Source organism: Pygocentrus nattereri, chromosome 21 (assembly GCF_015220715.1).
Source record: "Pygocentrus nattereri isolate fPygNat1 chromosome 21, fPygNat1.pri, whole genome shotgun sequence".
In the NCBI taxonomy this organism is placed as follows: domain Eukaryota; kingdom Metazoa; phylum Chordata; class Actinopteri; order Characiformes; family Serrasalmidae; genus Pygocentrus; species Pygocentrus nattereri.
Window position 1 is genome coordinate 14516086 of NC_051231.1, and position 13915 is coordinate 14530000.

Here is a 13915-nt window from a genome sequence, read left to right on the forward strand (position 1 = left end):
GCTCTCTTTAACACGTTTAGAACAGTTGGAATTTATCACGCGTTACATTTTTTTCGACACAACTCTGAGGGTAATTCAGTGTAAATTAGAGTAAACTGACCAGCGCCTTAGTGTAAACTGACTCCTGCAACAGCCAATGAAAACTGAGAGTGAGAAAAGAAAAAAAAAAAAAACAAAGTCACGGAGTTCAGCTGAGTTTAACATTTAAAACACGTTAAAAACAACCAAGATGATCACATTTTTAAATCAGTGATCCTCATTTAATCATGTTTACCTGCTGCTTCTTTACTGTATCACTGCAAACTGCTGAGAAAACAGCAGCAGCTCCACATTCGTTTACGATTGTGTCTCCTAGTAATGGGACAATGCATGAGCTGCATTCGGTTCAGCAACAGTTTAAAGGTTGAGAAGTGTGTGATTCCTAATCATTTAGTGTGTGATGCCTAGTATTTCAGTTGCCCAAAAAAATCTCCAAAAACCGCCCATATAGTCTGAGATGCTCAGTCTTTTATAATCTATTAAGACTTAAAAAGTCATGTAGTGAAACCAAGGCTTTAACCACAATCAAAACACTGCATTGCATATATTATGTGCCTGACATAACAGAAGCAGAATTACAGAAAGAGTCTCTGCATGTTTTCTGTATCTTATGGAAGGTGTTTTCAGGTCAGTAAAAAGGTCATAAACAGACATTCATGAGCTTTAAGGTCATTTAGAGCTTTAAAAACCAGCAGCAGAGCTTTAAAATCTCTCCTAAAATAATCAGGCAGTCAGTGCAGTGTGTAAACAGGTGATTTGAGCTCTGTGGTGTTGTGAGGATGCATGCTGCTGTGTTCTGTACGAGTAAAGAATGGATAGTTTTCTCCAGTAAGATCATCACAGTGATCAACTCTGCTGAACAAATGCCGCAACAAGTTTCTCTGTGTCACTCTGAGATGGAAACAGCCAAACGTTAATAACTTTTCTTAAATGATTTAATACGATTTTAGTAGCGTTATTAAAATGAGAATTAAAGCAGAGATGAGAATCTAAAGTGACCCAGAGGTTTCGTACGTCAGATTTGAAAACGTCGCCAAAACAGACCCATTAACCCTCTGGGGTCCACAAATTCGCCCATGTGTCAAATTAAATGTTTCTGTATCTGGTTCTGTATCTTTGTGATAATCCAGCACAGAAATACAGTTTGAACGCCCTTTCCATTCCTTTCTTATCACGAGATCATACTGACTTACATCCAGAGTTATGAAGCTGTGAAGAGAGGCCGAGATACACGTCATCTGCCTCTCAACATGTGGAACTCGTGGATTCATGTGTCCATCTACATTTCTTGTGAAACTGACAAATGGACACTTAGGAAAGCACGGATATGAAACATATGAGTATCGTGTTATATGAAGAGCCTGTAAAGGAGAATTTAAGAAGAGATAAACAAATCGAGACAAGAAACTTTGACTGCTGCAATGCTGATATTCTCATGTAGTGAAGCTGTTGTGATTTGCATTATTGCAATATTATTTTGCCATTAACTGCCACCGTCTAATTAACCACATTTCTCTCTCTTTACAGATAAAGTCTGCACAGCAAACCAGTTTGAATGTGGAAACCACCGCTGTATCTCCAGCACCTGGGTTTGTGACGGAGCAGATGACTGCGGTGATGGCACTGATGAGGACAGCAGATGCAGTGAGTCCAGAGTCTGGGAAACATCTTTAAACATCATTAAAAAAATTCCTGCCCAAGAATAACAAACTTTTAATAACAAAGAGTATTGTCAAGCCACTGATGTAACAATATCACTGAAACTGCCGCTGATAAAGAGCCATTAATTCGAATTTTCATCACCAACGTAGCGATACAGCTGTGAACACAAAGCACCGTCATGGTTCAAATAAACAGCAAATCTCAGTCAGCTATAGTATAAAATGAACATAACACAAACCTTTTTGTGTGAAGTGACAGAAAAATAAATATAAAGAATAATTAACTGACACTTAAACTGGAAAGAATTCTGCATAGCTCTTCCTCCAGTGCTACAATATTTACAGTAATAACTGTAGATGGGTTGCCCTTATGGTTCCTTGGAAATTGGATGATACAGTTTATTTAGACATTACACTAAAGAGATCAAACCACAGGGACTGAAAATGTCAGCATGTTGCCTGTTAACAGGTACGCTGCCATCAGTTGTTTGTCTTGCCTTTTGTTTTATTTTTACTAATATATATATATATATATATATATATATATATATATATATATATATATATATAATATTTTTATTTACTTACTTTTGTAAGGAGTCCAATGAACTAAATCAGGTTTTTACTATTTTAGCATGCTTTAATAGATTAAATTCTGTGCATGTCATTATGTTTAATACAAAAGCTTTGGCTAACACTTTCTTTAAAAATTAACATCTCAGGGCAAATGACTGATTATGTTCCTCAGTGTAACAGCGCCATATTACCATAACGTCAAACATGATCATGACAGTTCATGAAGACAGTACCATAAAACCGTTATATTACTGAACATAATCTGCTCAAAACAGCTCACGACGAAGTGAGATTTGCAGTGACATGTTTATAGCATGACTATGTCAGTGTTACGGCTTGGTGTGAAATGGTTCAGATTTCTTCACAGTGATGGTGATAGGAACCAGGAGTCATCATGACTACAACGACTACAGGTGCATCTACAACAAACACAGACATTTTATTTACTATCCAAAACCACCAGTGAACCTACACGCATCTTCTGAGTTTTATATGGAATGTTGTTGATGGTAAAATAGTGGAAAATCTGAAATAATGTTTCTTTGGGGACTATTTTTCCCCACAGCGCCCTGCATTTATACCTTCACTACGAATGGAGATTCAATTCAAAGCTGTCTCAAAAACAGTGTCTCAGACATCAGGCAGTGTATTCATAGCCATTTCATGTAATAACTTGCTGTGAGGGAGCTTTTAGAGGTGTGGTTCCTATCACCACCACTGTGAACAGTTCTGACTCTAGAAGAGGGCATTTCACACTAAACCACTCTGAACAACTGCTTACTAAGCAATTTAACATGATCAGTGTGTAGGGGATGTAAGGACGCTGCTTTGGGACAGGATTTACTGGTTTAGATTGTGTTTCAGGTGTACGTGATTCTGGAGGAAGTAAGTGTTTGAAACGTCTCTCCTCTACTTTTAATTTCACCCTTTTGCTTTCTCCTGCTTCTAAACCCTCAGAGAATAAGACGTGCGGTGTCGACGACTTCCGGTGTCCAGACTCCCACAAGTGTGTGCCACGGCACTGGGTGTGTGACGGAGATCGCGACTGCCCCAACGGAGCGGACGAGAGCGTCAAGGCTGGCTGCAGTGAGAATGAATGAATTTAGCCTTTTATTTAAAAGAAAAAATTCTTTACAGGCTAGAACAGTCAGGTCACTGTGCGCCATATCGTTAAATTTATTTATTTATTTTGACCTCTTTCGAACGCAGCAGCTGTCCTTTGCATTGTGGGAACGTTTTCATGATAAATGGACCAATGGAAATGTTTTACAGTGATGATATAAATTACTACTAATTAGTTAATTAGTAGAGACTCTGAACTCTGCACTGCAAAAACATTCTACCTTAGCAAGTGAAGACAAGTTGATGTTTCTGATGTTTCTCATTTTAAGCTTATTGTTAGTGTGTTATAAGAATAATGTATTTCTAGATGTCTAACTCATCATGTGAAATTAGTTCACTAAATCAGCAGATAATTTCGTTTTGTTTTAGGAAAAAATGCTTGATGCAAGCAAAATGATCTGCAAATACAGATGGATAATTTGGTACAGATTAACATATTTTCAGAAAGTAATCATTTTTATAAATGTAATTAGTAACTTGTAATGGATGACACTTTTCGAATAACAGCATGGAGTCGTCCATTATAACCATGACCGGGGTGATTGCTACAATCACAAATAACAGCATTTGTATTTTGGAATAGGTTATTTAACATGAACATGTACAGCATACTTAATTTGTATTTTCATGGGACTCCTGGCTCATGGGGGTCCTAGGCAGCTGCCTACCATTGCCTGGTGCGGAGAACCACTTCTGCCTTTACGCTCTGTCATTGTGTCGATGAAATGTTGTAAGACAATTGACATTTGATTACTAAATGTGCTGAATGTTTCCTGTAGCTTTCATTGTTTGTTAAGGATGTTAACATTTGAGTTATTTAACACTTAGAAGTCTAGAGTTATGATCATCATTGCTGTGCCATTTAAATTGGATAATTGAAAACAAGAGACAAAAACAACTTTTCATCAAATTCAAATCTTAACAGAACACCTTCTCTTCTATTGACAAACACAACTGTGGAATACTTTGAAAAGTTGGAAGGGTTTAGTTAAGTTTAGTGTAGTTTGTTTCAATGAGCCACGAGTCAGACATAACTCTGATCAAATTACAGCATGATTTTATCATCACCAGGGATTGTGAATTTGTACTTCATTTACCGTCTACATTTTCTTCTTCTTTAGCATTTAAAAACACCTGTGAGGCAGACGAGTTCATGTGTGAGAACAGGCGGTGCATCTCCAAACACTTTGTATGTGACCACGACAACGACTGTGGCGACGGCTCTGATGAATCTGTAGAGTGCGGTGAGTGTAGCTTGTCCTTCATCTCTTTCCCATCATCCGGTTAGGTTTCCTGAAGTAATCAAAACCTCTTTCTCACTTAAAGGAGGGGGTCGTCGATTTTGGCAAACATTAGCGAAAGCTCAACTTAAGTACATTGATCCCTCCATAGCCCTGCCTCCAAAGTACAGCCCCCTCTCTTCATTGATCTCTTCAAAGCCATAGAGAGTGGATTTATTTTTCCTCTGTCGATATATTTCATTGACTGCTGTCGGAATGTGAGAATTTCACCAAATATCACAAATCTTACAAAATCATTGAACCCCTCCCTCCCCTGTAAGGTCTGTTAGGCAGTATTATTTAAAGCGCTGACACAGTGGTGGTGTCTTTTTCTCAGGTGTATTGATGTATATATTGATCAGTCTGTCAGTGCACTGACATAGTTGTGCTGTTGACTTTCTGACCCTCTCTAATGGGCAGTCGTTTGTCTTTGCTAACAGAGTACCCCACCTGCAAACCCAATGAGTTCCGCTGTGCTAACGGGCGCTGCCTGATCCAGAGCAGCTGGCAGTGCGACGGCGACTTCGACTGCCACGACCGCTCAGACGAAGCCCCCAAGAACCCCAACTGCAGTGGACCAGGTACCAGTGTGTGTCTTGGATCTGAAGCTGTTTCACTTTAACCCCTTAACACTGTCTTACCCAACATATCTTCAGTGACAGGGCAACCATGTTTGTCTCCTTTAACTGATTAAACTTTGCATTAACAAAACAGAAATATGGAGAACGATGAAGGGTGTGGGCCATTTAAAGTTGAATAGTTGAATTGCAAGGACATGTATGCCTAAAGGTCACATAGGTTATAGTAGTTATTGAACAGTTTGTGGTCGATATTGTCTGAACTGTGATGACTGAATTTAAGATCGCAGTTTGAGAGGTGAATTGAATGGGTTAATTGAATGAGATCTGCTATAACTGTTGACTATTTTTCACCTTAATGCGCTTTGTCCTTCTCCGACATGGAGCAGAGAAGAAATGCAATGACACAGCGTACGCGTGCAGGAACGGGATGTGTGTTAACGAGACGCTGCTGTGCGATTATAAGGATGACTGTGGCGACGGCAGCGACGAGCTGAACTGCTTCGTTAACGAGTGTCTGAACAGCAAACTTAGCGGATGCTCTCAGCTCTGTGAGGACCTGAAGATCGGCTTCAAAGTAAGAAATGCTGCTCTGATATTTCAAACATTTTCAAGTTTATTGCTCCTTTGCAAGTCTATAGAGGGCCCTGATCTTGAATATTTAATAGAAATAAATGTTCAAAGTCATTTTGTGTGATCATGCACTATATTGCCAAAAGTATTCAGTCACCCATCCAAATCATTGAATTCAGGAGCTCCAATCACTTCTATGGCCACAGGTGTATAAAACCAAGCACCTAGGCCTGCAGACTGCTTCTACAAATATTTGTGAAAGAATGGGTCGCTCTCAGGAGGTCAGCGAATTCCAGTGTGGCACTGTGATAGGATGCCATGTGTCCAGTCATGAAATTTCCTCGCTACTAAATATTCCACAGTCGGCTGTCAGTGGTATTATAACAAAGTGGACATCATCACAACATAACTTTTTTTTTTTCTTTTAATATTATGTATTGTATATTGTGTGAACATTTTTGTTGCTGGAAAAAAAAATTGGAATACATTTATTGCCTTAATTATTCAGAACGCTTTTCCCCTTGTTCTGTAAAATTGCCAGTTTAGAGATAAAATGTTTTGACACAACTGCAATATATGAATTACCTTACAGCACTACAGTAAAATCACTTTTTCACTCTATGCTTAGTTTGCCACACCCTGAATTGAGATTTTTATGTATAAAACCTCATAGTTCTGGATGTTATGATAATCTTATTGTTAAAGAAAATAAAGAAATTAAATAAATAAACTGCAGAGAAGTTTTTATCTAAACATCCCGTCCTCTTGTCGCTTTTCTCGCCCTGCAGTGCAGGTGTCACCCTGGCTTTAGGCTGAAGGATGATGGGAAGACGTGCGTGGATGTAGATGAGTGCAGCAGCACTTTCCCCTGCACACAGCACTGCATCAACACTCATGGCAGTTTCCACTGTGTCTGTGTGGACGGATACCAGCTCAGCTCTGCCGACCCCACCATCTGCAAGTCCACCTCCGGTAAGGCTTCAGTCTTCAGTGAGGACTTTAGGGATGGCACAGACTAGTGAACTTATATATCCTGTTATGAGCTGTTTGCTCATCAACTACAATGGCTGAGTTTTATAATGCTCTAATTTAGGAAAAAATATGAATTTATTAATGCAAATTTTGTTTCAGTACAGTGCGTCATGCCATCTCAATACGATACGTTTTTCAGTGCAGCAGATATAAGGATGTATGTGCATTGTGTTCATATGTTAATATGTTAACATGCCCAGAGCATGAAAAACTATGTATGTAAATATGTTAGAATTTAAAGTACCGTTCACTGTTCGGTCCATTTTCTGAACAAGCTGAACAGCCCATTTTCAAGTCATTATTTTCATTGCTGTCTGCCTGTTTAGTTTACAGCAGTTAGTTCCGCCCACTCACGCTCACAAAGAAGCGTTCCAGCTGATGCTTTTTGAATGAGCCAGCCAATCAGCTTTATTGTATTGACCTATATCGGTCTTAAAAACACAGCAACAAAAACAACCTTATTGACTCTCAAGCGTAAAGAGATGCTGGAAAATGATCATGTAGAAATGAACTATTATTATAATGGCTGTTTTTGATACATAAACCCAAACAATCATCAGAAGTGGACCTCAGGAAAAAAGGTAAAATACAAGGAAAGGGTCAGATATGTGGTCTTTCAAGTTTGCACCATATGCAAAGCGTATATGCATGCACACTAGTCATGTAACAGTGCACATAATTTTAGGTTTAACATGATTTTCAGTGCTAAGATGAAGGTTTTTTTGGTGTTTGATGTTTTATTAACTAATAAACATATAGAACACAAGAACTCAAAAGCCCAAAATATGCCCACAGAGTTCTTCACAGTAGATATAGTAGAGTGTTAGTAGTTACTGTTGGATACCAATAATAACAACATGTGATGGTCATGCTCATATAAGATGAGAGGACATTGATATCAAAGTAAAAAATAAATAAATAAACAGATAAATAAATGAACCCTGTGTACTTTCAATTTACAATATTTCAATTTACAATATTTTATGTGTTAAGTCTTTTGACTCTACAGAGCTCTAATTATAAACCACACACATCAGAATAAAGATTTTTCTACCTGGCTGATGAAACCAGCACACAGAGGCACAGATAGCTGATATCTGTGATTTTAGTGTGTAATAACATCAAATGTCTGTATAACTCCACTTCAGTCCACCTCAAAATGTAGCATCTGCTGCTAGTCCCTAGTAAATGCATTTGATTGATGTCTGGACCTCACGTCATTTTTGTTTGTTTTTGTATGCTAATGTCTACCCCTAGGGTACATGAGCAAGAGAAATTCTCATTGTTATTCTGTGTCACTTAGATGAGGAGCCTTTCCTAATCTTTGCTAATCGATACTACCTGAGGAAGCTCAACCTGGACGGAACAAATTACACCTTGTTGAAGCAGGTAAGCCTTTCTCATGATATCTGCTCCATTATCTAGTTGTACTACATTGTGCTCTTTTTCCTCAAGCCATGCCTATTTACACTATATGGCTCCAAGTGTATGGACACTTGACAGTCATACCTTTGAGTTTGTTGGATGTCCAATTTAGTATGGAGTCTCCTCCCTGTATTGTTATAATAGCCTCACTCTTCTAGGAAAGTTTCCACAAGATTTTGGAGTGTGTTTGTGGGAATTTGTAACCATTAATTTCCAGTTCATCCCAAAGGTGTTCAGGGCTCTGTGCAGGCCACTGGAGTTCCTCCACACTAAACTGGTCAAACTCTGTCTTTATGGAGCTGCTTTTTGCAGAGGGGCTCAGTCATGCTGGAGCAGGGAAGGGTCTTCCCCAAACTGATTTCATGGTTCATGGCTGAGCTGTTGTTGCTTCCAGATGCTCTCATTTCACAATAATAGCACTTACAGGGGCAGATTTAGCAGGTTATAAATGACACATATTGACGTGGCATCATATAATAGTGGCACATTTTAAGTCATTGAGTTCTTCAGTACAGTCCATTCTACTACCAGTGAGGGGGTGTGTATTTTGTTTCTAAAGGCTTATATTAACATTGTTTACCATTTTGAAAAAAAATTTTGATTGTGTTATTTTTATCCTTTATATTTATCACTTATATTTAATCATCACCAGCCCTCTGCAGACCTCTAACCCCCATCAGTATTGGCCTGAGGAACACCAAAGGGTGCTTGAAAGACCCTGCTATAGATTTCATGATTCGAAATCATAGTTTTGTATGATGTGTTTATGTATGCATTGTCTGTGCGTATGTGCCAGCAGGGCTTGAATAACGCCGTAGCTTTGGACTTTGACTACCGGCAACAGATGATCTACTGGACTGATGTGACCACTCAGGGTAGCATGATCAGGCGGATGAACATTAATGGAAGTAACGTTCAGGTAACATTTTTACAACATTAAGCTGTTTCACACTCATATCATTGAAGGCTTATGTGTTTTCAGGTGCAAAACCATTTTTGAGTTCATAATTCAGCTTGATTTCCAATGTTTTATATGTTAAAGTTTTGATTCTGCAGAGCTCTAATTATGTACTACACAGATTGGTAGGCTCAGATTAAATTCATAAAATTCAAAAGTGAAGTTAGAAAATTACAAATTTTATACTTATTTGAACGTGGGTGTATCTCATCGGCAGGTCCTTCATCGCACGTCACTAAGCAACCCTGACGGGCTGGCTGTTGATTGGGTAGGAGGGAACCTGTACTGGTGTGATAAAGGACGAGACACGATCGAGGTGTCCAAGTTGAACGGAGCCTACAGGATGGCGCTTGTGAGCACTGGGCTGCGAGAGCCAAGAGCCGTGGCTGTGGACGTTCGCAACGGGTAACTGTTCTGTACCTGTTAAAACATCACAATTGTTGTTACTTTATTAAATAAAACTTTGTTGTAGGTTTAAATATTATCAACTAAACACTAGAATGTGTTTTTTACTGTTTTATTCAGTGCAAATCTTTTATATCAGTTTATAATCATTGCAGATATATATATATACATACATAATATTATATATATTATATATATATATAATATTTATGAATTCTTAGAATTTCAGTTATTGTGGAATTTTCTGCATCTCTGTATCGTCTATTCATTAGCACATCTAGAATTTTTTTCAAGTTTATTATTAATTACTTGAAACCTATGAAGTGTTCCAGTGGCATTGAAACATTTTTATACATTTATGTGGTCTCCAACAGTAGAAGTAAAGTAATGGATTTTTACCTAGTTAAACCTGGGGCGTTCATCTAACAGTGTCCATTAGAATTTTTTTATTACAATGAATTTGTCATACTGGTCAGGTTTGTACTCGGACAAGTTCAGAGAACATAAAGACCAAAGAAAATAAATAAGATGAAAAAATCAGATATGGACATTAATGTATTAATAATAACTGAAATGCGGCATAATAATAGCTGACTTTTTGACCTATCCAGGTACCTGTATTGGTCAGACTGGGGTGATAATCCTCACATCGGCCGCATCGGGATGGACGGTTCCAACCGGAGTGTGATCGTGGAAGACAAAATCACGTGGCCAAATGGACTAACTCTGGACTTCATCAACGACCGCATCTACTGGGCCGATGCCAGAGAGGACTACATAGAGTTTGCCAACCTGGATGGCACCAACCGGCACACGGGTCAGAAACCATTTCAACACTAATACACTTTTTCATATAGACATGTGTAGATTACATGTCTCATGCTGGGGGACCTCAGAAGAAACTTTGAGGTTGGGGGGCTAAGCTACAGGAGCTGTTCTTAAAACTGTGAATAAATACATTTTATTTATCTGTGCTGCACTGAATTAACACATAGGTCTGATTCTGCTGGTTACATAATTAATAATTAATGGTTTAGTCATGTTTGAAATGATCACATGATGTGTTTTGATTGGCTGTTGCATGAAACTGTTGTGGCTGAGTTTCATATGAGTTGCAGGACACTTTACATTATGCAGCTCAAATATTCCATGTAGGTTTCAAGCAACTGAAATTGCATTAAAGTTCCATTGTTTAAAGTCCTATTTTGATGACATGAGGAGGTGGGTAATATATCCTTTACTGATTTTTAGTCCTGCCCAAATGCGCCATGTCAGTGAATTTTTTATTATTTTTTATTTTTAAACGACTGAGCTCCCACTTCACTAAAGATTCTAATGCCTTTTACCTTCTTTAAAACGAGCTGTATACGTAAACACAGTTTATATTAATTCTCCTTGAATCAAAATGGTGGTAAAAGCTTCTGTGGGAAAGCATCTTCTTAAGTATAGATGTTCTAAGAAGCATTTGCTTGTGCTCTCTGTGGCTAAAATCCAGCCGATGTGTTTTGTCCTCCTCAGATGTCCCACTCAGAACGTTAAAATTACTGAAAGAAGTTTGCTTTTATGCTGTGATGTTGACTGTTGGCTGTGAATTCCCAAGCTAATGATAATGCTAATGATGCATTGCCTTCACTTCAGACAGCAAGACAGATGGTCTGGGTAAATGGGATAGTAGCCAAATTAAATGTGTTTCTGCTCGTTTCTGGAGGGCAATGTGTAAATTGAGTAGCTGCTTCCATCTCAGTCATTAATACCCAGCTATCTTCTCCTGTGTGAATCGCTCATGAACATTACAGATGTCCTGCGGTAAACTCACATTACCCACCTCGCCATGGAAATCTAATCCTTACTGAACAGAGCTCAGTAACTGGGCTGGGATATCTTAAGAATTTTGATGACTGCTTTGAAGGAATGTTAATTCAATCTACAAGGCACACTTTTTAACATACTTTTCCATGAAAAAAAAATGTGATTGGTAACACTTGGAAATAATGACACATAAACAGTGACACATAATCTGGATCTAGGAAAAATTTGTGATTATATGGGTTGAGAGAGAAAATCTGAAAGTATGTCAAATTCATGTAGGCATATTCATTCACATAAAAACAAATCTGCCGCCTGAGTCTGATACACACGAAAAATCGTTCTGAATTCGGACCAGACCCTGCTGCTTTGTCTGCCCTGTTGCGCTTGGGTAGCAGAACTCTTGTCACTTCTATTTTTATCCCACCTTTGCTTCTGTTTGCATTCATTAATGAGCAAAAACATTCTGTTTGACCTCCCCTGCAGTTCTGAATCAGGACATCCCGCACATTTTTGCCATGACTCTGTTTGAAGAGTACATCTACTGGACTGACTGGGAGACCAAATCCATCAACAGAGCGCACAAGACCCTCGGCACCAACAAGACCATGTTGATCCTTACCCTGCATAGACCCATGGACATTCACATCTACCACCCGTACAGGCAACCTGAGGGTGAGGACACACTCGCACACTCCCACAAAATACCTGTACTTTAAAAAATGGAATATAGTAAACAAAACTATGTTTTTATTCGTATACAGTATAATTATGTCACTCTGAATTGTTGTGTTTTGGTTAGCTTAGAATGAGCCCCTCATATCTACATAGGGAGCTGCTCCTCTTCCAACAGAGGGCAGCAGAAAAACTGGTGACCACCATAGGTCCTGCTACACACTTGGAAAGGGAGGGATGAAGGAAGGGATTCAGTTAGCCTCGCCACTAGATGCCACTAAATATTGCACACTGCACCTTTAATTGAAGTGTAACACCAGATATTCACTCAGTTGTAGAATTCTTGTCATAGATATTCAGCTGGGTTGATATCTGGTAACTATGAAGGCAATAGCATATGATTTACATCATTTTATACTCAGCAAAACATTCAGTGACCTCTGTGAATGGGCCACTGACCACTCCTAGGATAAAGAAGATTAAGGTGGACCCAGACTGTACCAGTAAAATTCCCTCTGAAGCATTCTTGAATGACCACCTCTCTGCAGCCCAGTGCTGATGGTTTTCACACCACTGACCTCTCAGATTTTTAATTCGTCTTTGTGATGAGGGGGTTACGCACTGCAGCTCTACTACAGTCTCTCTCTCTGTATAGCTGTGGACAGATTGTTCTTGCTCTTGATACAGTCTGCTCACGTCCTGTATTGACGCACCTGAGGAAAAGCTGCTCATACATAGTGCACTAATGCATGAATGTCCACTTCAATGTCCAGCCCCGTTTACTGATGTCTTTCCACAGATCTGAATGCAGAGGTCAGTTTAGTCATTGTTCCTGGTAAAAACAGTTGAGCATTCATTGTGGCTGAAGCTTCTGCCTTTGGTACCCTAATAATGAACCCTCATTCAAAGTTCAAAGGCACCTAGATCTTTCCTTCTTGCCATTTTGATGCATTTTTATTTTGTCACAGAGCATGGTAGGATGTTAACTGCTTAATTGTGCCAATCACTACACCAGTCTGGAAGCATCCACTTATTTATTCAAGTGTATTTTAGTGCCAGAATATCTGAACTAATTAGTCAAAACTGCAAAAATGTATATCTAGCAAGTGAAAACATCTTAAATCATTAATATATATCGAATATGCCACATTATGGGATTGTCAGAATATTATATGGTGATTTAACTTATTTCTTACTTACTTAACTTATTTTTTTACCACTGGCAGGTCGTTTTCCCATCTTTTAAATATTGTTTCTTGAATTAAGCAAAATGATCTACTTTGTTTCTGAAAATAAAATAATCCACCGATGCAGTGACGCTTTTAATAGATAAAATGACTTAAAACTAGTAAACATGTGTAGAGCTAGTTTAAACAGTCTTTTCAAACTCATCCAACAATCTCAATGTGATGTATTGGATGTTAATTGCTAGATTTAAGGTGTTTTTACTTGCTTAGATTCCATTTCTTGCAGTGAAATATTTAATTGTGTGCTCTTTCTCATTGCCTAGTCACAAACCATCCGTGCCAGACGGACAATGGCGGCTGCAGTAACCTGTGTCTACTCTCTCCGGGCGGAGGCTACAAGTGTGCCTGTCCCACTAACTTCTACCTGGCTGCCGATGGAAAGCAGTGCATGTCCAACTGCACCGCCAGCCAAGTGCGTTCACTTGAGGGAGTAGTTTGTCAAAAATCTCATTTGCAGTGTTTTCTCCATCATCACAAATGTAGTCGATCAAGACATGTTTGGTGAAGTTTGCCCTTTTCGTTTTAGCTTTGGAGCTGT

At 38.8% G+C, this 13915-nt stretch overlaps 1 protein-coding gene across 7 annotated transcripts in view; it reads left to right on the forward strand.

Moving 5' to 3' along the window:
• lrp1aa (low density lipoprotein receptor-related protein 1Aa) overlaps positions 1–13915 on the forward strand; it is a 258171-nt gene that overhangs the window by 205998 nt on the left and 38258 nt on the right. For 4 of the 7 annotated variants that reach the window (XM_037532352.1, XM_037532355.1, XM_037532356.1 and 1 more), the window contains exons 51-62: positions 1567–1683; positions 3234–3362; positions 4520–4642; positions 5119–5259; positions 5646–5833; positions 6618–6801; positions 8165–8250; positions 9086–9205; positions 9462–9649; positions 10261–10466; positions 11942–12130; positions 13641–13789. In XM_037532352.1, the coding sequence (XP_037388249.1) occupies positions 1567–1683; positions 3234–3362; positions 4520–4642; positions 5119–5259; positions 5646–5833; positions 6618–6801; positions 8165–8250; positions 9086–9205; positions 9462–9649; positions 10261–10466; positions 11942–12130; positions 13641–13789 (1820 nt within the window). Of the gene's footprint in view, positions 1–1566; positions 1684–3233; positions 3363–4519; positions 4643–5118; positions 5260–5645; positions 5834–6617; positions 6802–8164; positions 8251–9082; positions 9206–9461; positions 9650–10260; positions 10467–11941; positions 12131–13640; positions 13790–13915 lie in introns of all 7 variants that reach the window. The other 3 variants (XM_037532351.1, XM_037532353.1, XM_037532354.1) reach the window with 1 other exon arrangement.